This window comes from Herpailurus yagouaroundi, unplaced genomic scaffold (genome assembly GCF_014898765.1).
Source record: "Herpailurus yagouaroundi ecotype Mexico unplaced genomic scaffold, PumYag 214, whole genome shotgun sequence".
NCBI lineage: Eukaryota > Metazoa > Chordata > Mammalia > Carnivora > Felidae > Herpailurus > Herpailurus yagouaroundi.
The window spans coordinates 2,774,720-2,797,015 of NW_024412445.1; the positions used below are offsets into that span (position 1 = coordinate 2,774,720).

Sequence of the window (22,296 nt, forward strand, 5' to 3'; positions counted from 1 at the left end):
TTTTTATTTTTGAGAGAGAGAGAGAGAGAGAGAGAGAGAGAGAGAGCGCGCGCAAGTGGGGGAGGGGCAGAGAGAGAGGGAGACACAGATTCTGAAGCAGGCTCCAGGCTCTGGGCTGTCAGCACAGAGCCCAACTTGGGGCTGGAACTCACAGACCGTGAGATCATGACCTGAACCGAAGTAGGACACTTAACCGACTGAGCCACCCAGGTGCCCCTCATTTCGACGATTTAAGAAATGTGGATGAACTTGTAATCAATTTGAGTCTTTCAGAGATGGCTCGGTGAGAGCAGCTGTCTGGGGAGAGGATCGTGCCCTCATGACGTGGTTGTGTGTTTCCTCTGGCAGAAAACCCTTCCCTGACGAAGGACGTCATGTGTGCTGCTCTGAGCTGCCAGCGAGGTGGGGCATGGCGTGTCCTTTCACCCGCGCTACAAGCGGCCGCCTTGGCTCACGGCCACTACCAGGTTTGTCCTCCGCCACGTGTCCCGGAGTTTCACGTTCATCCCGATTGGCCCTGCGAGGTCGCGTCGGGCGCTAGGCCGCGGGGTGAGCCCTCTCCTCCCCTTCCCATCCCACCCTTCTCCTCCCCTCGGCTTCTGCCAGGGCTGTGCTGGGGCGAGCCCATGCACCCGTGAGCACGGGCCGTCCCCGTCCCAGAAGTCTGCACACTGGCTCTTGAACAGCAACTCATTACTGAGCAAATTCTGTGAACGTGTGTTAGAATAAGTTATGTGAAAAACAGAGGTTCCTCAATTCCTAATGATGTTAGCGTGCTGTTGAGTCTGCCCTCCTGGAGACTGCCCATGTGGGCTGCGTCCGACTGGTGGAGGTGTCCCACCGGAGGGGGCTGCTGTCCACCTCTTCCCAGTTCTTTAAACAAAATTTTTTTAATGTTTATTTTACTTTTGAGAGAGAGCAACAGAATATGAGCGGGGGAGGGGCAGAGAGAGGGAGCCACCGAATCCGAAGCAGCTCCAGGCTCCGAGCCATCAGCACAGAGCCCGACGCAGGGCTCTGTTGCATCCACGCGACTCCTGAAACAGAATGCTACGGGCACCAGTGACAGTTGCAACAAAGTTTATTACAATGAGAGGCAAGGCCGACCGATCGGGACCAACACTCTTGATAAGAGTGTGGCCCCGAACAGCCGGCGTACAGAGTTTTTAAAGCCGATCACATCGTTTTATCATTATCTGGGAACAGAACAGATAAACAGTTCCCAGATGAGTTAGAAACAGTTGCCAGATGAGTCAGAAACAGTTATCGACAGAAACAGTTATCGAATGAGGTGATCATTTTAGACTTTCTGCCGCTAAGTTGCAACCAGTAAATCTCCTTGACCTTGTCTCTGATGCTCTTTTTTGAGCTTTTGTTTCCTTCATTGGTAAAGCCTGATTCACAAGAGTATGAAGTATGATTTACAAGAGCAAAAGCAAGGTTGTTATCTTTTGACCTTCAGTGTCAGAACAAAGTTGTTATCTTTCAAGCTAAGCGTTAGCCCTACAGTACAATTTAACCCTTACAGCTCGAACCCATGAACCGCGAGATCGTGACCTGAGCTGAAGTGGGACATTCGACTGAGCCACACAGGCGCCCCCACCTCTTCCCAATTCTGGGTTCAGGGACGTCGTGCTGGTGGCTTGAGCTAGGCCATGGTGACTCCATGTACACCACGGAAATTGGCAAATTCTACGAATAAGATCTTTTTACCCAGGGAGCCAGTTATTAAACATTTACGAGCCCGTCATGGGTTTTGACTCCTGGAGAACATGCCAGGACCGGAAACTTCTTTCCTTCAAGAGCTCATCCTGGACGCCATTTATCACTTGCGTTCTCCAGTGATGCTGCTTTAACGTATGTCCAGTGGAAGCTGGATCATCACCCCGAGTAGAGAGAGGGGTGCTCTGGACAGGCTGGAGGAAGTGAGGCTAAGCCCCAAACCCGGTGACGACGTGGAAGGCCTCCCTCGCTGAGGAGCAAGAGTCCCGGGCCCTGCGTCAGGCTCGAGGAGGGGTGACGTGTTTGGGAAGCCAGGGGGCTTCTGCAGAGACGACGCCTTGGCGGCCCGTTGATTTATTTAGACCCTCCACATCTTATTTGCGCCTCCTGCAGGTCTTTGTCCCGTATTAAATGTGGATCCATAACAAAAAAACCCGACAGCCGATTTTTGAGTGCCGAGTGAAGTTTGCAGTCATAGAACAAGGCCAGAACCGCCAGCATTCAAAGCTGCCTCAAGGATCGGGTTTCTAGTTCCAGTTATCAGGATTGTCCACGGTTCTGGCTGGAAACGGCGAGGTCCGTTTTGATAGAGAGCCGAAGTTCCTGTCTTTCGTGACAAGAATAGAATTTTGCTTATCTCAGGATGCCAAAGCCTCGAGGACAGATCAAGGTTTTCAAGAGCCTGAGGCTTTTTAGAATCAGAAATGCTCTCCGGCCGAGGGGTGTGAAGTGCCATGTGCCCGGCAGAGGTGAGGGAAAGGCACGGAGCTATTTTTAGCATCCAGGCATCTGACGGAAAGTTCTAACACAGAATCGCCTCAGGGCCAGGGGACGTGAGAGCCCTAGCCAAGTCGATGAGGCCAGGGTTGGGGGTGCGGCCCCACGCCTTCTTTCGCTCATGCCCCTCAGTGGTGGCAAACAGCAGTCAGGGGGATCAGAATTTACATTAAACTATGATGCAAGCGCCCAGTGAGTCCTGACATGGAGCATGTGGCTGGGATCCAGCTTGGACTGGGGGCTTCCTGCCCTCTCCCCAGATCTAGCCCTTTGGAACCCCCCTGGGCATCAGTGCCTCTGCACAACAGACGGAATTCACCTTGCTGACCAGCAACTATGGGATGACAGACCTCTTTAGCCAGAGTCTGGCTCGTGTGCTTGGTCGCCTTAGCCTGTCCCCAAAGCACAGCCTCGCGAATGTCAGCCTCAGCTTTTGTCCCCGACACTTCCTGCATGGAGCGTGGGGTGTCTGTGATGAGGGAAGCCAGAACTTTCCTTCCAGTGTCCTTGCTGCTGGGGAGGGGTGTGCACTTTCCTTTCTCTGCAACCCTCTATATATCAAAATTATTGCGTTGTTAAATTTAAGAATAAAATCCAGAACAGGAATATTGTAAATGAGTAGCATTACGTTTCATGTGCATAAAATTACAAAGTATGAACTAAGGATTCTTTTGTAAAAGGGAAGGCAGCCCTGTGCAGCGGATTTTCTTCAGCCCACGTTCTCAGAAGTGAGTTGTACCCATAGTTCTGACCTGGATGCATCTGTGACCTGTGTGCTGGGAAGAGGGGCCTCCACGGAGGAGGGGGATATTGAGATGGGGTCTGGATGTCCAGCCACCTTGCAGATGCTCTGCCCAATGGCTGTCTGTCCTCTGGGTTCTTCCCCAGGATGCAAGCCTCTGGGAGGCAGGGGATTTGTGTCTTGTGTTCACCACTCTGGGCTGGTGCTCAGGAGGGGTTTTCTGAACAGGTGAATGATTGAACTATTCTATAAGATTTCTGTTCTAGCTTCATTCCCAAATTGATGGGGAAAACATGAACTGGGAAAGGGAGCCACGATCCTGGGCGGGTTAGTGAAGAGGTGCCGGGTGTGTGGTGGTCTGCTGGCTGGGTCGGCTCCCCCGGGATGCAGGTCCCAGGTGCTGTGCTGCTTGTGGTGGTGGTGGTGGTGTGGATCTGGGTGCTCTGATCGTGTATGAGTGCTCCCAGTGTTATGTGTGGGAGTGCTCCCTGGTTCCATGTCTGGGATTGTTCCCTGGTGTCCTGTGTGTGAGTGCTCCCTGGTGCCCTGTGTGTGTGCTCCCCGGTGTTCTGTGTGAGTGCTCCCCAGTGCCATGTGTGTGAGTGCTCCCAGATGTTGAGTGTAAGTGCTCCCTGGTGCCCTGTGTGTGATTGCTTCCCAATGCTGAGTGAGTGAGTGCTCCCAGGTCTGAGTGTGTGAGTGCTCCTCTGTGTGTGCCCTGTGTGAGTGCTCCTTGGTGCCAAGTGCAAGAGTGCTCCCTAAGGCTGTGTAGATGCTCCCAGGTGCCCGGTGTGTGAGTGTTCCCTGGTGCCAAGTGTGAGGGTGCTCCACAGTGCCATGTGTGAGTGCTCCCCAGGGCTGTGTAGGTACTCCCAGGTGCCCGGCGTGTGCATGCTCCCCTATGCCCTATGTGTGAGTGCTCCCCGGTGCCAAGTGCGAGAGTGCTCCCGGGGCTGCGTAGGTGCTCCCTGGTGCCAAGTGCGAGGGTGCTCCACAGTGTCATGTGTGTGAGAGCTACCGGGGCTGCGTAGGTGCTCCTTGGTGCCAAGTGTGGGGGTGCTCCACAGTGCCGTGTGTGTGCACACGTGGGAGTGCTCCCCACTGCCTTGCCAAGTCTCGGGCCCCCAGGCAGATCCTCATGGCTGCGCCAAGCGACTCCTGGGCGCAGGTCCCTCTGCCTCCTCACGCAGTACTCTTCACATGTAACTCTCCCTGGAACGCGTGTTTCTTCGCGCTCTCCGGTCACCTGAGTGATCTGTGGTTTCCTTTGCGAGAGCAGCTAAGGTGGGTGTGAGGGAAACGTGTGGAAGCTGTGGACAGCAGAAATCTCATGTAAGTGTCGCTTTCCTCTGGTCCTTTCTTCCTGCAATTGCATAACCTGGGGCCAAGCTTCCACCATAAAGAAGGGTCGCGGGATGTAAATATAATATGAGGACGTGAACACGGTGCTGGTGCTGTGACCGACTGACACGTGGTGGGATTTCTGTGTTGGGGGAAGGTACGGACCAGCCTGTGTGTCTTACGCGTACTTACGCACGTGCAGCTCTCCCGTGTCCGTCACAAATTGTTACATAGGAAAGAAGTTTTGCGTTTTTACTGATTTATAGGGATTATTTTAAAAGCCTTTTTTGTGAAATGGTCTCTTGTGAAGCTGGTTAACGTTCGTAAGAAGACGCTGAGATGACCAAGGACTCCTGGAGTCAGGGTCTAGACCAGGGGATTCCACCGAGCCCCTGGGAGTCCTGGGAGCATCTCCCTCGCCGAGGGGAAGATCGGGTGCTTCCGGGCTGTGCTGCGGACTTCAGGACAGGGCAGACCCAGCTTTTACCCACTTGATGGATGGACGACCACATACGGTTTCTTCTCAGTGGTCCATTTTGTGGCTGGGAATTGTGCAAAGTGTCAGTTTTCAAACCAGGAACAGACTCCAGGAGGCCAAGTGCCAGGTCACCAGCTGGGCTGTGCTCACACCCTGTCAGGCCGGGGAGGACATGCCCCTTGCCTGGAGGACCGGTGGCAGAGGAGGGCACAGAGATGGTCCCCTGTGGCCCAGCCACTGATGGCAGTGTGAGGGAGCCAGCAGACATGCTCGCGCGTGCCCTGTGTCTGGTGCTGCGTCTCCCGAGGCCCAGGAAATAATCACACGCCATACCCGGGGTGGGGTGGGGGGCGGGGGGAAGCACGCGTTGATCCGGGAACTGGACGGGAGCCCTTACCAACAAGTGTGTGTGTTTCTAACCACATCCTTGCTGTTTTCTAGGAAATAGAAGAGACATGGTCCTCACCCCTCCAGCTGGACTGTGAAAGTCTTAGCAGGAATCTTTCCAGCACCCTGGCGAACTTCAAGACTAGCCTGGAACACGCCACTGACCAGGACTGTGAATGCGAGCCGGTGCTGGACTTGGCCCAACAGCGTGTGCATACGTATGTGCGAGCTCAGCCCCGTGCCTTCCCTGTTCTTTCCCCCGCCTTCCCCCGCCTTCCCCCGCCTTCCCCACGGTTTCTTTCATAAAGATGTCTCAGGACCTCAAGGGGCGGCTGGGTGGCTCAATCGGTTGAGCGTCCACCTCTTGATTTTGGCTCAGGTCTGACCCCAGAGTCATGGGATTGAGCCCTGAGTCAGGCTCTGTGCTGAACGTGGAGCCTAGTTAAGATTCTGTCCCCTCTCTCTCTCTGCCCCACACCTGCTCTCTCTCTCTTTTTACCCCCCTCAAAAGAAAAAGATGTCTTGAGTTTCTAAGTTATGAATCTCAGACAATAATGTGTACCACATACTATGAATATGCATATTAATACATCAAAGTTTTCCATGGCTTTAAGTTAAAAACATTTTTTTAATGTTTATTTATTTTTGAGAGACAGAAAGAGAGAGAGAGAGAGAGAGAGAGAGAGCAAGCAGGGGAGGGGCAGAGAGAGAGGAGAGAGAGAAACTCAGGCAGGCTCCAGGCTGTGAGTTATTAGCACAGAGCCTGACGTGAGGCTCGAACCCACGAACCACGAGATCATGACCTGAGCTGAGGTTGGATGCTTGATTGACTGAGCCACCCAGGTGCCCCATTCATGACTTTTAAGTTTTTAATTAATTATTATTATTATTATTTGAGAGAGAGAGAGAGAGAGAGAGAGAGAGAGAGACAGACAGACAGTGTGAGTGAGTGTGGGGCAGAGAGAGAGGAGAGAGGGAAACTCAGGCAGGCTCCATGCTGAGACGAGCCCAACATGTGGCTCAATCCTATGACCCTGGGATCATGACCTGAGCCAAAATCAAGAGTTGGATGGTCAACTCACTGAACCACTCCGGAGCCCCTATTATTAATTTTTTATTAAGTCATGTCTACACCCAACGTGGGGCTTCAACTCCTGACCCCAAGATCGAGAGTTGTGCACTCCACCGACCGAGCCAGTCGGGTGCCCCCATAACGTTATGTTTTCAGTGGTGAAATATAAGAGCGGCATTAGCTCAAAGGTTAACTTTATTGATGATCGAGATACTAGATCAAACATTAGAGATTATAATATGGTATCAAATGCATTTTATAAGGGCCACCCAGGTGGTTCAGTGGTTGAGCATCCAACTCTTGATCTCGGCTCAGGTCATGGTCTCACGGTTCATGAGTTCGAGCCCCGCGTTGGACTCTGCGCTGAGCCTGGAGCCTGCTTGGGATTCTCTGTCTCCCTCTTTCTCTGCCCCTCTCCCCAGCTCATGATCTCTCTCTAAAAAGAAAAATAAATTTAAGTAAATAAATAAGTGAATACGTTTTGTAAGGGCAGTCACTGATTCCTGAAACTGCTTTCCTATTGGATTAGCCTTGTTCTGCGTCCTCTACGTCTGTGCCCCCGGAGGAGGAGCTCGGACACTTTGTATCCTGCAAATGACTCAGAAAGAATGATGTTCACCTGACTCCTTGGGGTCCCAGCTTCCTACGCATTCCGTGATCTATCCTGTCTGTTGTTTCCATCAATGCAGAGTCATTCGTGGCACACCCTTATCCCCCTGACTCCTCTCGCCTGGCAGGGGCCCCGAGGGGACGCTCCCGGAGCCACGATGGTGTCAGGCATTCACACTCAGAGAGCGTCAGGGGATGCGCTGTGTCTGATTATCTGAGGAAGCTTGTGGAAATGTGATGCGATCCAACTCCTCTCCTGGGAATGGGAGCAGTGTTATTCACCGTTGTTTCCGGGGCTTTATTTTGTCTAAATTGGCTTTAATTTTGTGCCATTTTAGGTTGGCCCAAAGCCTCGAGGAGACTTGGTTGTCGGGGAATCCCGTGATGGCCTTCCTCAGGAATTTCACAGTGACCGAAGGTAAGACGGGGTGCCTCCAAGTTCGCATCCTTAAAGGTTGTGTTTTCTCACACAAATATGTTCCTAAGATAAAACCTACAAAGGGCAAGTTACTGTATGTGGGAAATAATTCAGAGCTTGGCTTCTCTGACATATTTGGGGTCAAGAAGGAAAGTCAAAGTCCTAAAATCCTAGGGACCAAAACTGGGAGCGGGAAGGATGAGAAACTCCCGTGGTCTGGGTTTCGCCCCGGCCCTGCCTCCCTGGACAAGCCATTTGGTGTCTGTAAGTCTGTTTTCTGTCTGTTTAGTCTGTACAATTCATAACACCTGGGAAGCAGCAGCCTGCCCCATGTGGTGAGTTTTGGAAAAATCCTCATGCGATCCTCCTCTTGTTAAAAAAAGCGGGATAATGGGGCGCCTGGGTGGCGCAGTCGGTTAAAGCGTCCGACTTCAGCCAGGTCACGATCTCGCGGTCCGCGAGTTCGAGCCCCGCGTCGGGCTCTGGGCTGATGGCTCAGAGCCTGGAGCCTGTTTCCGATTCTGTGTCTCCCTCTCTCTCTGCCCGTCCCCCGTTCATGCTCTGTCTCTCTCTGTCCCAAAAATAAATAAACGTTGAAAAAAAAAATTAAAAAAAAAAAAAAGCGGGATAAGTAAATATGTCGACAGAGTTTCCTGCAGGCACTGTCACTGTCCCCTAAGAAAAACATCTTTCTGGAGTAGACCCTAAAATATACAAGTCTTAGAGAGAGGAGTCACGTGAGCGGGGACAGACCTTGGGTTTGCCTTGGGTTTGCCTTGCCTCCAGTGCGAATGATCCGGGCTCCGGAGGACGTGACTTTGTCTAGTGTTTATCGTGAGCTGGACAATCCTCGCTGCGGTCTAGTTATCGATTCTCGTTTTCACAGTTAGCAACTGCCCAAACATTTATCGTTACAGAATTCCCTTTCCTTTGATTATTTTTCAGATGTCAGAGTCAAAGATGTGATGCAGAACGTCTCCAAGCTCACCAGGGAGCTCCAATCTTCCATCCATGTCTCAAACGAGACCATCCACAGTGTTCTAGAAGCCAGCATCTCCCATTCGCAGGTGCGGGGCCCCTGCGTCTCTGCCCACCGAGCCGCCACTGTCCCTCGGGAGGGGGTGGGCCACTGCGCCAAAGGGCTGACTGGAGGCAGGAAGGGGTAAGAGGCCAAGCTGGGCGCCAAAGAGCATCACTGGCGATGTCAAAGCCTTGGGGTCTTTACTTCTACAACGTTGCCTTCTTGAGGTCAGAAAGGCTAAAATTGGTGATGGTATTCAATCCAGTTGCTCCCAACCTTGATGCACGACCCCCCAGGGCAGCCCTGCTTGGTTAAGTAGGGGTTGCACATTCTTAAAAATGTATAAAAACAAACACGTAGAAAATTCTAAACATCAACTGTGCTTGCCTTTAAGTTGGGAATAACTTTCTGTGCTGACTGCGTGTGGAGGGCTTGGCTTATCGGTGCAAGCAGCCGGGTAATGAGCTGTGTCCCATCCCGGGTGGCTGGGATGCAGGGTCAGCGCGCACAGGGGGTACAGGGAGGGCTGTGCGCTGGCTGATGCTGGGTGCAGCTCGTCCACAGAGGTGGGAAGAGTGTCGCCCATGGCTGGGGTCACAGGAGCCTTTGCTGGCAGTTTTCTGAGACGCCCTTTCAGGCATTTCCAGCTGGAGGTTTACTTCCTGTTCTAAGAACCTTCTAGAAGCAGTAACTGTGAAGATGGCTCTCCAGGGAATGTTTCTGTTGACAATTAGCTGGGCCCCGATAGACATTCACTTTCATGTTGATTCTATAACCAGGATCCAAAGGCAAGCCCGGACAGGTGGCTCCATCACGGGCACGCCTCATCTTCCTGCGTGTGGCAGACATTGCCAGTTATATACATTCTGGGTTTGTGGCACCCCTGCGTCCCGGGAGTCTGTCGGTGACAGTTTTCGAGCAGTGTTTGCTCACTTCATGTCTCTATTGCATTTTGGTAATTCTCACGATGTTTCAAATGTGTTCACTATTATTGCATTTGTTACGGTGACCTGGGATCCGTGGTTACAACTCACCGAAAGCCTATTTGGTGGTTAGCAGTTTAAAAAAAATTTTTTTTAATGTTTATTTATTTTTGAGAGAGAGGTAGAGTGAGAGAGAGACAGAGAGCAAGGAGAGGAGAGGCAGAGAGAGAGGGAGACACAGAATCCAAAGCAAGCTCCAGGCTCCAAGCTGTCAGCACAGAGCTCAATGCGGGGCTCGAACCCACCAACCATGAGATCATGACCTGAGCCGAAGTTCGACGCTTAACCAACTGAGCCACCCAGCCACCCCGGTGGTTAGTGTTTTTAAGCAGTAAAGTATTTTTTCACCAGGAAATGTACTTGTTAAAGACCTAATGCTGTTGCACACTTACTAGGCTACGGTGCAGAGCAAATGGAACTTTTTTGTTCCCTGGGAAGCCAGAAAAATTGATTTGACTCCCATTATTGTGATACTCGCTTTATTGGCAGTGGTCTGGGACCGAACCCGCACTATTTCCGAGGTGTGCCTGTCATTCAGAATTAATCTGCAGTGAGAAAGACCTAGGTTAGAAGCTAGGAACCCAAAATTCTAATGACAGTATCACCAAGTTCCTTACGGTGAGTCTTGGAAAATTCCATTGCCGGAGCTTGTAATGGGGGGTATGGAGCAGTGGCCGCATCAGTTCTGGTATCTGACTAACAATGCTGTAAAGGGAAGGGACCGGTTAGCTAGCTTCCGGGGTCCCTTTCAAGCTCTTACCATACTTGGGTTTGGGCTCAACTGTTTAGACACCTTTTTTTCCCATTGGCGTGTAGTTGACATTTAATATTCAGTTAGCTTCAGGTGTATAAGGTAGTGCTTTGACAACTGTATGTATAATGGATGCTCACGGTGATGAGTATTTCTCAGTAGTATTGACTGTTTTCCCTATTCTGTACCTGTTCATCCCCTTCGCCCATCTCGCCCGTCTCCCCACCCCCCCTTTGGCAAACAAACAACAAAACAGAGAGAACAGACTTCTACATACGGAGAACAAGGGCTGGGCCCAGCACTTTGGGATGGCGGCTGCCTGACGAAGCCAGCAGCCAGCAGGTGTCACTGGCGCTCTATCCTGGGAGTGCCGGGCCCGCCTCGTAAGGCCATCTTGCCGTGGACGTGGTTGTGGGTTGTGCAGGGTTTTACGTTCACGTGTCCTCCTCCGCCTCACTGACAATGACAGTCGTGGTCGCACCTAAGGAGCTGGACAGGCAGGTGACTCAGAGGTGTGCCAAAAGCTCGCGTTTCTGCTGTTCAACCAAACATGAGGTGCATGCTTCACTAGCTCAGTGTATCCACAGACCCACATGTGTCTCCGGACCCTAGGTAATGAAGTCACGTTTGGTGAGGGGATGGCACTGTGGGGTCTGGTTCTTTCTGGACTGTCAGGCAGATAGTATTTTTGGCGGAAACCTCCATGTCTTGCTCCCTGGACTCGTCTCTCCTGATTTCAGTGTTTGCGAGTTTCTGACATCAGAGTCTTGGGTGCCCCGCAGGGAATATTTGTCAGTGGCATGAGAGCCCTGGACAGACTGCAAGAACCCTCATTCATTCATTCATTCACTGAAATTTTCCCTTCCACTAGGTGTACTTCTCAAAGTGCTAGGGGAGAGGACGTTCTAGAACTTTCTATGGCAGTGGCCCACGTGCTGCACATGCAAGTTCACATGTGTGGGTGAGCGGACAGCGTTGGGGTCAGGTGGGAGTGATGAGAAACCCCCGGCCATGAAGAGCCATGTGGGAGAGTCTTAAGCTTGGAGATGTGGACACAGGGCTGGAGGCAGGGAAGCTGGAGAGGAGGCGCTGATCCCAGGCCTCAGTTCTGGCTCCCAAGAGCCTGCTGGGGGCGCCCGTGGGCAGCTCCCCTCCCCTGTGGTGCTGCATTCTTTAACACCAGCAGATCCCATTAAACCGAGATCCCAGACTTGGGTGTGTGGGACCCCTGTGTCCGCCTCGCCCGCCTCCATCCTGGGCTTGGATCCCCTCCACCGGCCCTGTGGGGTTCCCACGTATTTTATGCTGTGATGCCACGTTGTTGGCTTCAAGTCAGCGGTCACTTCCTTCTTTGTATTCAGCCAAATTTTTATTCTTTAAAATTAGCAATGAGGTCAGAGTCAGGACCCAGACAGACTGAGAGAGAGAGAGAGAGATCAAAGAGTCTGTCTACCGTCGATGTCCATTTGCTTTTTACCCTAAAGAAGCAAGCGCATGAGGACAGCTGGGGAGATGGGCGCTGTCCATGGTTCTAGCATGAGGAGGGCTAGGGAGATGGGCGCTGTCCATGGTTCTTGGCAGATCTCTTCCTCTTGGGGGTGTTCTTGTCGGGGAAGGTGGGGAGGGGACACTTCAAGAGCTCCCGTGTCTCTGGGGCGGCTCCAGAGAGAGAGGGCATTCTGAGACTTTTTCTTCTTTCCCTCAGGCAGAGAGGCTGGGCCTCAGTGGAACTGGCCGGGCGTACCTCTCGCTCGATGCTGGTTCCCTGGGCACTGTTGACAGCTGGCAGGCACGGTTTGGGAGCACAGAGATTCCTTATGGGAATTTAGCCAATATCATTCTTCTCCTTTGTTGCAACACATGAAGTCTGCTGAAAAGCTGCAACAGCTTGTTCTTGGCGTTGCTTACCCCAGAGCAGACCCCGGTCAAAATCTGCTTCTTTTGCGGGGAGCCTGGGTGGCTCAGTTGGTTAAGTGTCCGACTTCAGCCCAGGTCATGATCTCGAGGTTCGTGGGTTCGAACCCCGTGTTGGGCTCTGTGCTGACAGCCCAGAGCCTGGAGTCTGCTTTGGATTCTGTGTCTTCCTCTCTTTTTGCCCCTGCCTCGCTTGGACTCTGTCTCTCTGTCTCTCTGTCTCTCTGTCTCTCTGTCTCTCTCTCACACACAGAAATAAATAAACATTAAAAACAAAATTTTTGAAAATCTGCTTGCTCTGGCAACTGCTCCCACCCCAGAGAGAAAAAAATAGTTTGTAATGTGAGTGGAGCTGAGGGTCTCTGGCCCATGTGCAGGATTTTGGCCAGGTGTCTCCTAGAAGACATGACCAGCTGTGTGGGGCATCTTACCCTGGAGGCTGAGTTTCCAGCATTTTCCACAAGGGACCCCATCTCTGTGTTGTGAGGCTGGGTTTATGGTCCTTTTCATCTGGGCACCTGAGACACTCCACCATCTCTAAAATCAAGTGTCACTCTCTGCTTCCGACGGGACACGTCTCTGCCGCTTACACACATGTATTTTCAAACCTACTTCACTGGATTTACGTTGATCCCTGCCCAAGTGCCTCTTGCTAGTTGCAGTCAATTTTTCTAAACTGCAACGTATTTTTAATCCTGGCTTTCCTTCGCAGAGTGTCTTGTTGATCTCGCCTTGCCCGTCACAAGGGACAGGAGCATATTTCGGTATTTTTATTCAAGTCGTGAATGCAGGAGGGTGGCCACACCTGTTTATCAGTTTGTCTGGGCTCTTAAATCAGCTGCAGCATGTAATCTGGGGTCCTGGCATGTCCTAACCTAATAACTTTGCTGTCCAAAGGAAAGAATTCTTGGGACGCCTGGCTGGCTCAGTGGGTTAAGCGTCTGACTTCGGCTCTGGTCATGATCTCACTGTTTGTGAGTTTGAGCCCCGTGTCAGGCTCTGTGCTGACAGCTCAGAGCCTGGAGCCTGCTTCAGATTCTGTGTGTCTCTTTCTCTGCCCCTCCCCTGCTCACGCTCTGTCTCTCTTTCCAAAATAAACAAATGTAAAAGTAAAATAAAAAAAAAAAAGAATTCTGTATAGACGTGGCTCATTTGACTCTCCCCACGTGGTTTGTGGCCACGGCCATTTTCTTCAAGAGTTCCCATATAGCCCACGGGTCAGAATACATCCAAGGGACTGACCCTGCTCTGTGGTGGTGATTCCTGAAATCTGCTTTAAGAAATAAAACTCAGGTAGATTTCATTTCCTCCGTGACTTCCTAAATAGTGTAGATGGTAGACCCATTATCCTGTGGAGTCTGGAGAGGGGAAATGTTCTGGAAGTGGAGCCAGCCAGCCAGGGGGAGTGGGGTCTCCCAGTAGCAGAACTGGGGCCTGTCTCAGTGGGCGAGGGGGGCCATTACTGCTGCCCTAGGGGCCAGCCTGCGGTTCGAGAAGGGCAGAGATAACCCATGACATCAGTTACTGGGAGAGCCGGGGTCAGGGCCCAGCTGCCCCCAGGTGCTCATGCCTGTCCGTGGGTCATAGCTCATCGGCGGTTGAGCAGGTCTGAGCCCTGCCACCCCTGTCTGTACGTGGAGCATGGAGTTTCCACCCTCTGCTCTCATCTCGCTGGTGGCTCCACCGGCACAACTTTGACACCACGGACTCGCTTTCCCCGTTTCTAGTCCTTCTGCACCACGGACAGTGTTTCCTTTCTGGTTGTAATTAGGCTGAGAGCAGCAAGTCTGAGTCTAGAACGGTCAGCCGGGCAGAGTCCAGGCCGTCCCTGGGGCGCCCCGGGCTCTCAGTGCAGGGACCTGCCCGCCGCCCCCCCCCACCCCCCCGCTGGGCCCTCCCCTCCCCCCACACCAATGTGAAGCAAGAGCATCGGCACACCGACATCCCTGTCCCCGATAATTGGCCAGTCAGCCTGAGTAGCACAGATGAAAGATGCCCGTTCCACTTTGACGAGGACACGGGCGTGGCATTTCCAGCCCAACAAAAGTGTTATTTTTGTTTAACTCCCCACCTGCTCCCACCTGCTTCTGGTGTCTTCCAAGCAGGAAAAGTGGACTTGGTGAGATTCAGGAAAGATAAAGAGTAAGGTCTGGAAAAGCACAGAGAAGTGGACGCAGATTTGCCTCAGGGCAGAGCTCTCGTGTGTAGTCATTCTGTGACAGGGCATGGGACCTCCACGTTTTGGTTAAAGAGGCATATGCAAGTTTTTTAATGTTTATTTTTGAGAGGGAGAGAGAGAGAGAGGGGCACAGAGAGAGAGCGAGAGAGAATCCCAAGCGGGCTCCGCACTGTCAGCACAGAGCCTGATGCGGGACTCAAACCCACCAACCCTGAGATCAAGACCTGAGCTGAAATCAAGAGTTGGACGCTCACCTGACTGAGCCACCCAGGCGCCCCAGGCGTCCACAATTTTTAAGATGTATTTTTGCTCTGGGACAAATTCTCCGAGATGCATTGATTGTGACCCTCCCTGGGGGCCACGGGGTGATACATTAGATGGGAGCCAAGACCAGGCTCCAGAACAGACCCTAGAGGGGCTGTTGTTGGCTGGTTCTGGTCAATGCTCACCCGAAGTCTGGGGCACTCTGGAGTCGTGGGCTCCAGTGCATCCCATTTTCAAGGAAAACTTCACACAGACTCCCAGTTAGTGGAAATGATGGAAAAGAGGCCACCCCAATGAAGGCAAATGGTGGATGTCCATACTCCAGCCGTTCCTCCTCTTGGAATGTAACCCCCTTCCCATAAAGGCAGCTACCTTCTAACCCCACGAGAGCACATTTGAAAACGGTGGCATTAAGGAACCTCTCTCAAGTTGTGTCTGGATCCTACAGGTCCCTTATGAAGAAGGGCACCTTGTTTAAGTAGGTGTGAAAACACTTAATGTATCTCAGAGATTCAAAATGTACATCAGTGATAAATGGAGCATCTGGCCATTTGTGCCGGAGGACCCAGGAATGTTTGGTCAAACCCCAGTCTAATGGTTGCCATGAAGGTATGTTTTAGATGAGATTAGCATTTACATCAGTAGACGTTGAATAAGGCAGATCAACCTCCATGGTGTGGGTGTGCCTCGTCCAATCAGTTGAAGGCTGTAATAGAAAAGATTTTAGGTTCCCAGAGGAGGAGGGAATTCTGCCTCTAGGCCCAAGCTACAACTCTTCCCTGGGCCCTCAGCCTCCCGGCCCACCCTTTGGATTTTGGACATGCCCCTCCACAATCACGTGAGCCAATTCCTTAAAACACCCATGTGCACGTCAACGCACATCCTGTCTGTTCTGACTGATAAACCTGATTGATGCAATCTTCGGTTTCCTTTTTTTTTTTTTAAGTTTATTTATTTATTTTGAGAAAGCAAGAGGGAGCGCAAGTGGGGAAGGGGCAGAGGGAGGGAGAGACGGAATCCCAAGTAGGCTCCACGTTATTAGTGCAGAGCCCGACATGGGTTTCCAAGTCATGAACTGTGAGATTGTGACCTGAGCTAAGACCAAGTGTCCGATGCTTCACCGACTGAGCCACCCAGGTGCCCCAACAATCTTCTATTTCTTAGTGGTTTTCCTGGGCTCTTTATGGCACGGTATGAAGGCGTCTGATGAGGTCTGCCTGCTCTTGGGGCTCCTAATAAGTGAATAATGGCTTCTGCTGGGTCTCACTTGGCCTGAATGTGTCATAGCAATTGGAGGCATCGTGGCATAAACACACATGGGAAGTCCGGTTTTGAAATTGGGCTTTACACCTTGCCCTGTTGTGAAGGTCACGGTTGAAAGCCGTTTGCAAACGGGGTTGTGCCTCGGAGCCCCTCGCAGAGGCGTGCGGCTCTCGTAAGCCAGACGATGATGCGAGTGGCCCTCAGCTTCTCCTCTGAATGTGGATGCTTTTCCTTTTCAAAAACTTACCACAAGCTTGGACGTCTGGTTTTCGTTGTGGAAAGGGAGGCGGAAGAGAATGATTTCACACCGACAGTTGAAGAGCGAAGGGTGCTTGACTGCAAGTGTGGATTAAGGCTCCATGTCAGAGCCTCGGGGAGGCAAGGGTGGCATGCGTGGGCCCCGAGGGGCGGAGGGTGGTTGGTCCTATGGCACGGCCCCGCGTCATCAGAAGGGGCAGATTGTTTCAAACGTCGGAGAATCGTGTGCACATTTTAGGAGAATGTCCGTTCGGAATGCTTGAAAGCACACAGAGGTTTGCGCTGTCGGCAAATCCTCAGCCCTTGTGGGGGGCGGGCTGTTGGGGGGCTCCTCGCTGAGGAAGCTCCGTGCCTGGGGGCTGCGCCTCCGAGGATGCTCCCTTCTGACCCTCCCGCTCTGTAACAGGTTCTCTGGAGCATCCTCGCGGTGGCTTTGTCCGGAAGGTGTGATCTAGACGCCCTTCGCCTGCTACTGGCGTTTCCCGAGGACGGGAAGTCAGGGTCTGCGGTGCGGGAAGTGTGTGCCCTGCCCGGGCCCGAAGTGTATTCCCTGATTGTGTCCATGAGTCAGAACCTGAATCTGCGGAGTTTCATTTACAAAGTAAGCGGGGTGACCATGGTGGGGGGCCTGACATGGGAGGCATTGCGTCTGCAGAGGGGGCCTGCCACGCGGCCGTGGGGGCCCAGCAAGGTGCACACCCCGCCAGCCTCCGCCAGCCTCTGTGTCTCCTGTGCACTGACTCTGGGAGGGGTGGCTCGAAGCAAGGGGTGTCCAGGAGACCTCCCAGGGGGCCCCTGGAGTCAGGCCTATCGGGACATGTGGCACAGTGGTGGTGGTGGTCAACGTGGTCAGCACAGAAGGACCAATAAGGAAAAGCCCTTCCCCATGTGGGGGTCCTTGGGGCTGTGAGAGCCACCCCCGCGAATCAGGAGCTGCTCCCACCCCTCCTTGGCCTTGGCCTTCTCTGCCCCATTATGTCCTGAGACCCACAGCCTCTGTCCTGGGAACGTCATGTGCCCATCTCTGCCAGGCCCTGGTCACTTGGGGAAGCAGCTCATTACCTGACCCACACGCTCCCGCACATGGCAGATAGGACAGTGTGTGAGGGAGAGGGTTGACTGTGGATGGTGAGCTCGTTAACCCGGGGGTGCCCCGGTTAACCTCCAGTGACCCCCCCTGTGTGGATGGTGAGCACCACTAACCCAGGGGTGCCCCGATAAACCTCCACTGACCCCCCTGTGTGGACGGTGAGCACCACTAACCCAGGGGTGCCCCGATTAACCTCCAGTGACCCCTCCGTGTGGATAGTGAGCACCACTAACCAAGGGGCACCCCGGTTAACTTCAGTGACCCCCCTGTGTAGATGGTGAGCACCACTAACCCAGGGGCGCCCTGATTAACCTCCAGTGACCCCTCCATGTGGATAGTGAGCACCACTAACCCAGGGGCACCCCGATTAACTTCAGTGACCCCCCCACCGTGTGGATGGTGGGCACGATAACCTGGGGTGCCCCCATTAACCTCCAGTGACCCCCCCCCCGCCGTGTAGATGGTGAGCACAGCTAACCCGGGGGTGCCCCCATTAACCTCCGCTGACCACCTTCTGGGCTCTGCCTCTTCTAGAAGTTCTTTGTCTTCTGTCCTCCACTGAGTCTTACACTTCCAGAAACTTTGCCTGTGCCCTTAGGGACCAGCCTTGCTCCACGTTCCTCCCCAGGGACAGATTTGCCGACATCGGGGCTCATCAGAGGTGACACAGGTGTTGACAATGGCAAAAGTGCTTCCAAACTGGGGGAATGGCTTTGGGGTCAGGAAAAGGGGGGGGTTTGCCTTCCCAGCCTAGTTTCTTCGTGGTCCCCCTCCCTCTGCTGGGTAATTGTTAGGTTACACACGCACACGCATTCATAGAACAAATACTTTCAGATCAAGTATATTTAAAATGCACAGGCAGGAGGGGGGCGCCTGGGGGTCTCAGTCCATTAAACGTCCGACTCTTGGTTTCGGCTCAGGTCATGATCTCACAGTTCATGAATTCGAGCCCCATTTGGGCTCTGTGCTGACAGTGCAGAGACTGCTTGGGATTCTCTCTCTCTCCCTCTCTCTCTCTCTCTCTGCCCCTCCTCTGCTCGTGCTCTCTCTCCTTCTCAAAAATAAATAAATAAAAACCTAAAAAAAAAGAATTGTTTTATTTTCACTCTTAAAATATCCACTTTAGGCATCTCCAAGATAAAGAGAAATACTTGGAAATTGATTTTAATTAAAATTTTGTTTAATGTTTATTTTTGAGAGAGAGAGAGAGAGACCGCAAGCGAGCAGGGGAGGGGCAGAGAGAGAGGGAGATAGAGAATCCGAAGCAGGCTCCAGGCTCTGAGCTGTCAGCACAGAGCCCAACATGGGGCTCAAACTCACAGACTGCAAGATCATGACCTGAGCTGAAGTCGAAAGTTTAACCGACTGAGCTCCCCAAGGGGCCCCCGATTTTAATTTTAACAACAGATTGTATTTCTTCCTGGTTTATGTTTGAGCATTGCTGGCATAATCGAGGGTGTGATGAAAAGCTGAACCAGGTGCACGCCAATGAAGAGGACGTTGATTCGGCACAGCCAAGACGTCTCCCTAGTTCGAGAGAGAATAAAATCCAATAACCAGGCTTTCACTGCTCACGCAAGGCTCATGAGAGTAGAATGTACAATGTTGGTTATTTCACGTTGTGTCTTTTCCCTTTGAGACTCTGATGCCTTTGGAAGCGAGCAGAGTGCTCAGTTCCCTGTTGGACGTGGTCTCCAGGCTCAGCCACCTGCTTGCCAAAGCCGGTCACGTTCTGGAATACCTTCCCGAATTTCTTCGTGTGAATAAAATCACTGCTTTGCTGGACACGCCCGACTTTCAACAGGTGTGTGTTCACTTTTGGTCCCCAGGGAAATATTCAGATTTGCTGCTTTGGCCTGTATTTGTCTTCTGGCATCTAAAGTTTGCCTGTGGCAGCAAAACATAGCAATGGGAGTACTTTCTGTGGCTGCGGAGGCAACAGCCTGGCGGGAACGCTGGGCATCTCCCTAAAAACCGGAGGTCGGAGACTTCGTTGAGCCACATCCCCCCACATGGTGGTTGGAAGGGTTCACGCATAATCTGTGAAGTCTGAAATCCCTACATCGTGTATGAGCACACATGAAATTCCACAGGCTTGTTTAACTTCATCCCGAGAGTTAATTGCTTTCAAAAACCTTCACGTTTATTTACATGCAAATAATTGGCTTACGTAGTACAGATTATGTACTGCAAATACAAACACAAACTTGCAGGAAGTTAGTGGGGTGATGGTAGCTTTTGCTTGGACGCCGTCTGCCTGGACGGGATGCATGGGGAGAGCAGGTGCGTGGGGACGCGCAGAGAGAGGTGCACGGCGCGGGGCGTATGGCAGGGTCCTCAACGGCCTCGGGTAGGACAGTGCTGTGTTCATCAGCTGATGGGCAGTTTGGAAAGCCGTCAAGTGTCTGGGGGAACTCTGCGCTAGACAAACGTGAAGAACATTAATTCGCGATTTAGCGATCTTTTATGGATTGATCATTTATCACTGGATGTACCAGGATTTGCTGGTGCGCATGTGTGCGCGTGTGCGTGAGTGTGGCCTTTGTGTCTCCTAATGGGTTAAAGTCCAGAAAAATCACTGCACGTTTTGCGGGGTGTTTGGAGGGCAGAGAAGTCTGAAGCCCAGATTGCGTGCTCGGGCGTGGTGAACGTCTTGTGTGTTCAGCTGGAGACAGGGCTCCCTTGCAGAAGGCGGAGTCCCTGTTGAACGATACCTTATTTGCCTCATGTTCTCAGGATCCACAGAATGGCCAGGCCAGAAGTTCAGCCTTCGGTTCTTTCCAGTCCGTGATGAAGAAGCTTTGCAAGGAGCCCGCATCGTTTTTCAGCGGCTCCAACTCGTTCATTAACTTGCCCAGAGTTAACGAGCTCCTGGGAGGGGACAAAGAAAAATTCAACATTCCCGAAGATTCAAGTAAGGCGACAGTAATCTGTGTTTGCATCTTGGCCACGAGCCCCGCTCTGTGCTGAATGTTCGGTGTGAGGGTGGGCGCATACTGGCAAAAAGTGGTCCCCCTCCACCTTCTCAGCTGTATCTCTCCGCTTTCACTGAGGCCGCACATGTGGACGTGGCTGGTGGCTTTGGAAGCCCCTGGCGCCCACCCACACCAGCTGATCCTCTCCCTGTGTTGTCAGGGAAATGACACAGGTCTTCTTGTATCCGTGTCTTAGATGAGACCATAGTGATCCAGAGATAAGATCACATGGCCAAAAAAGCATCACTTGTTCAGGGGTGCGGAGCGCCGACCCCCACACGTGTACTGGCACGCTTAGTCTTCCTTTCTAATTAAAACATAGCCACTCTTTTTTTTCTTAATTTTTAAAAAAATGTTTATTTGTTTTTGAGAGAGAGAAAGAGAGAGTGTGAGCGAGGGAGGGGCAGAGAGAGAGGGAGACACAGAATCTGAAGCAGGCTCCAGGCTCTGAGCTGTCATCACAGAGCCCTACGTGGGGCTCGAACTCACGAACTGCAATATCGTGACCTGAGCTGAAGTGCGATGCTTAACCAACTGAGCCACCTAGGCACCCCCAAAACATATCCACTTAAAGTGGGGCCAGGAAGTCGCTTATCCATCCACAGTCCTTTGCCACTGAGTCTCACAGAAGACAGATTTGTAGGTGGCTGCATACATTTCTCCTTGTTGTAGGATCTCACCACGTTGCAGGGACCAAAATGGTGCTCTTGGTCTCCGTGCCTGGACCCCCTCAGTGGTACTGGTCAGCTGGGACTCCCCAATGGACCAGGGTGTCAGGGGTGTCTGACTCTGGGGCTCCCAGTCCTTTTAAAAGGGTTTACCTGATTGCTCGGCCAGGATCATCTTCTTTTTGAGAAATGCCAGGTCAGCTGATTGGGGACCTTATTTACAGCTTCAGCATTCCTTCACCATGCCTGGAAAACCCACCCAGGGGATGGCATCTGTCATCCCCAGCTCCCGTCCGCAAGTCAGGGCATGAATGCCAGGGGCCATGTTGGGATTCTGCCTACCACCCGCCCCCCATATATATACAAAATATATTATATTACAAATTACGTCTTATATACTTACACATATAAAACATGGTATATATTACAAATTATGTATTATATATTTGTATATATTTCTTTAATATGAAAAATGTAAATCTTGGGGCGCCTGGGTGGCGCAGTCGGTTAAGCGTCCGACTTCAGCCAGGTCACGATCTCGTGGTCCGTGGGTTCGAGCCCCGCATCGGGCTCTGGGCTGATGGCTCAGAGCCTGGAGCCTGTTTCCGATTCTATGTCTCCCTCTCTCTCTGCCCCTTCCCCGTTCATGCTCTGTCTCTCTCTGTCCCAAAAATAAATAAAAAACGTTGAAAAAAAAATTAAAAAAAAAAAAAAGAAAAATGTAAATCTAAATCTCTGTTTACGTGCCGTGTGCATGGAGTGGAGAGAGTCCTGGCAGGACCAGGGAGGAGGAGGAGGGGGCATTTTGTGGAGCTGGAGGCGTAAGGTGTGAAGCCACCTCACAGCAAACTCAGAGACAGTGTGTTCGTGTGCTCATCAGCGAGTGGATAGTTCAGGTAGTTCCAGATACAACATGATTTGGCAGTATAAACACACATTAATGTTGTTAATATCTGATACTTTTTGTTGTCCGCTTCTCTAATTCTCATGTCTTCTTTTTTTTCTTGTGCTTGGGTTTCTTGAGGATTTTTTATTTGCTCATGAAATCTAATCATCCATCTTTCCATCCATTCCTCCATCAATCTATTAATTCATCCATTTATCCTTCCTTCCTTTCTTCCTTCCTTCCTTCCTTCCTTCCTTCCTTCCTTCCATCCATCCATCCATCCGCCCATCCACCTATCCATCCATCAATCCACCCATCCACCCATCCACACATCCATTGATCCATCCATCCATCCATCCATCCATCCACACATCCATCCATCCATCCATCCATCCATCCATCCACCTATCCATCAATCCATCCATCCACCCATCCACCCATCCATCCATCAGTCCATCCATCCATCCATCCATCCATCCATCCATTCACCTATCCATC

At 51.9% G+C, this 22,296-nt stretch overlaps 1 protein-coding gene across 1 annotated transcript in view; it reads left to right on the forward strand.

Moving 5' to 3' along the window:
* Positions 1–22,296, forward strand: part of ABCA13 (ATP binding cassette subfamily A member 13) — a 412,425-nt gene that overhangs the window by 113,304 nt on the left and 276,825 nt on the right. Inside the window, exons 20-26 of the mRNA XM_040455040.1 lie at positions 349–467; positions 5,502–5,665; positions 7,467–7,546; positions 8,492–8,613; positions 16,586–16,780; positions 18,909–19,073; positions 20,006–20,183. Coding sequence (XP_040310974.1) covers positions 349–467; positions 5,502–5,665; positions 7,467–7,546; positions 8,492–8,613; positions 16,586–16,780; positions 18,909–19,073; positions 20,006–20,183 — 1,023 coding nt within the window. The remainder of the gene's footprint in view (positions 1–348; positions 468–5,501; positions 5,666–7,466; positions 7,547–8,491; positions 8,614–16,585; positions 16,781–18,908; positions 19,074–20,005; positions 20,184–22,296) is intronic.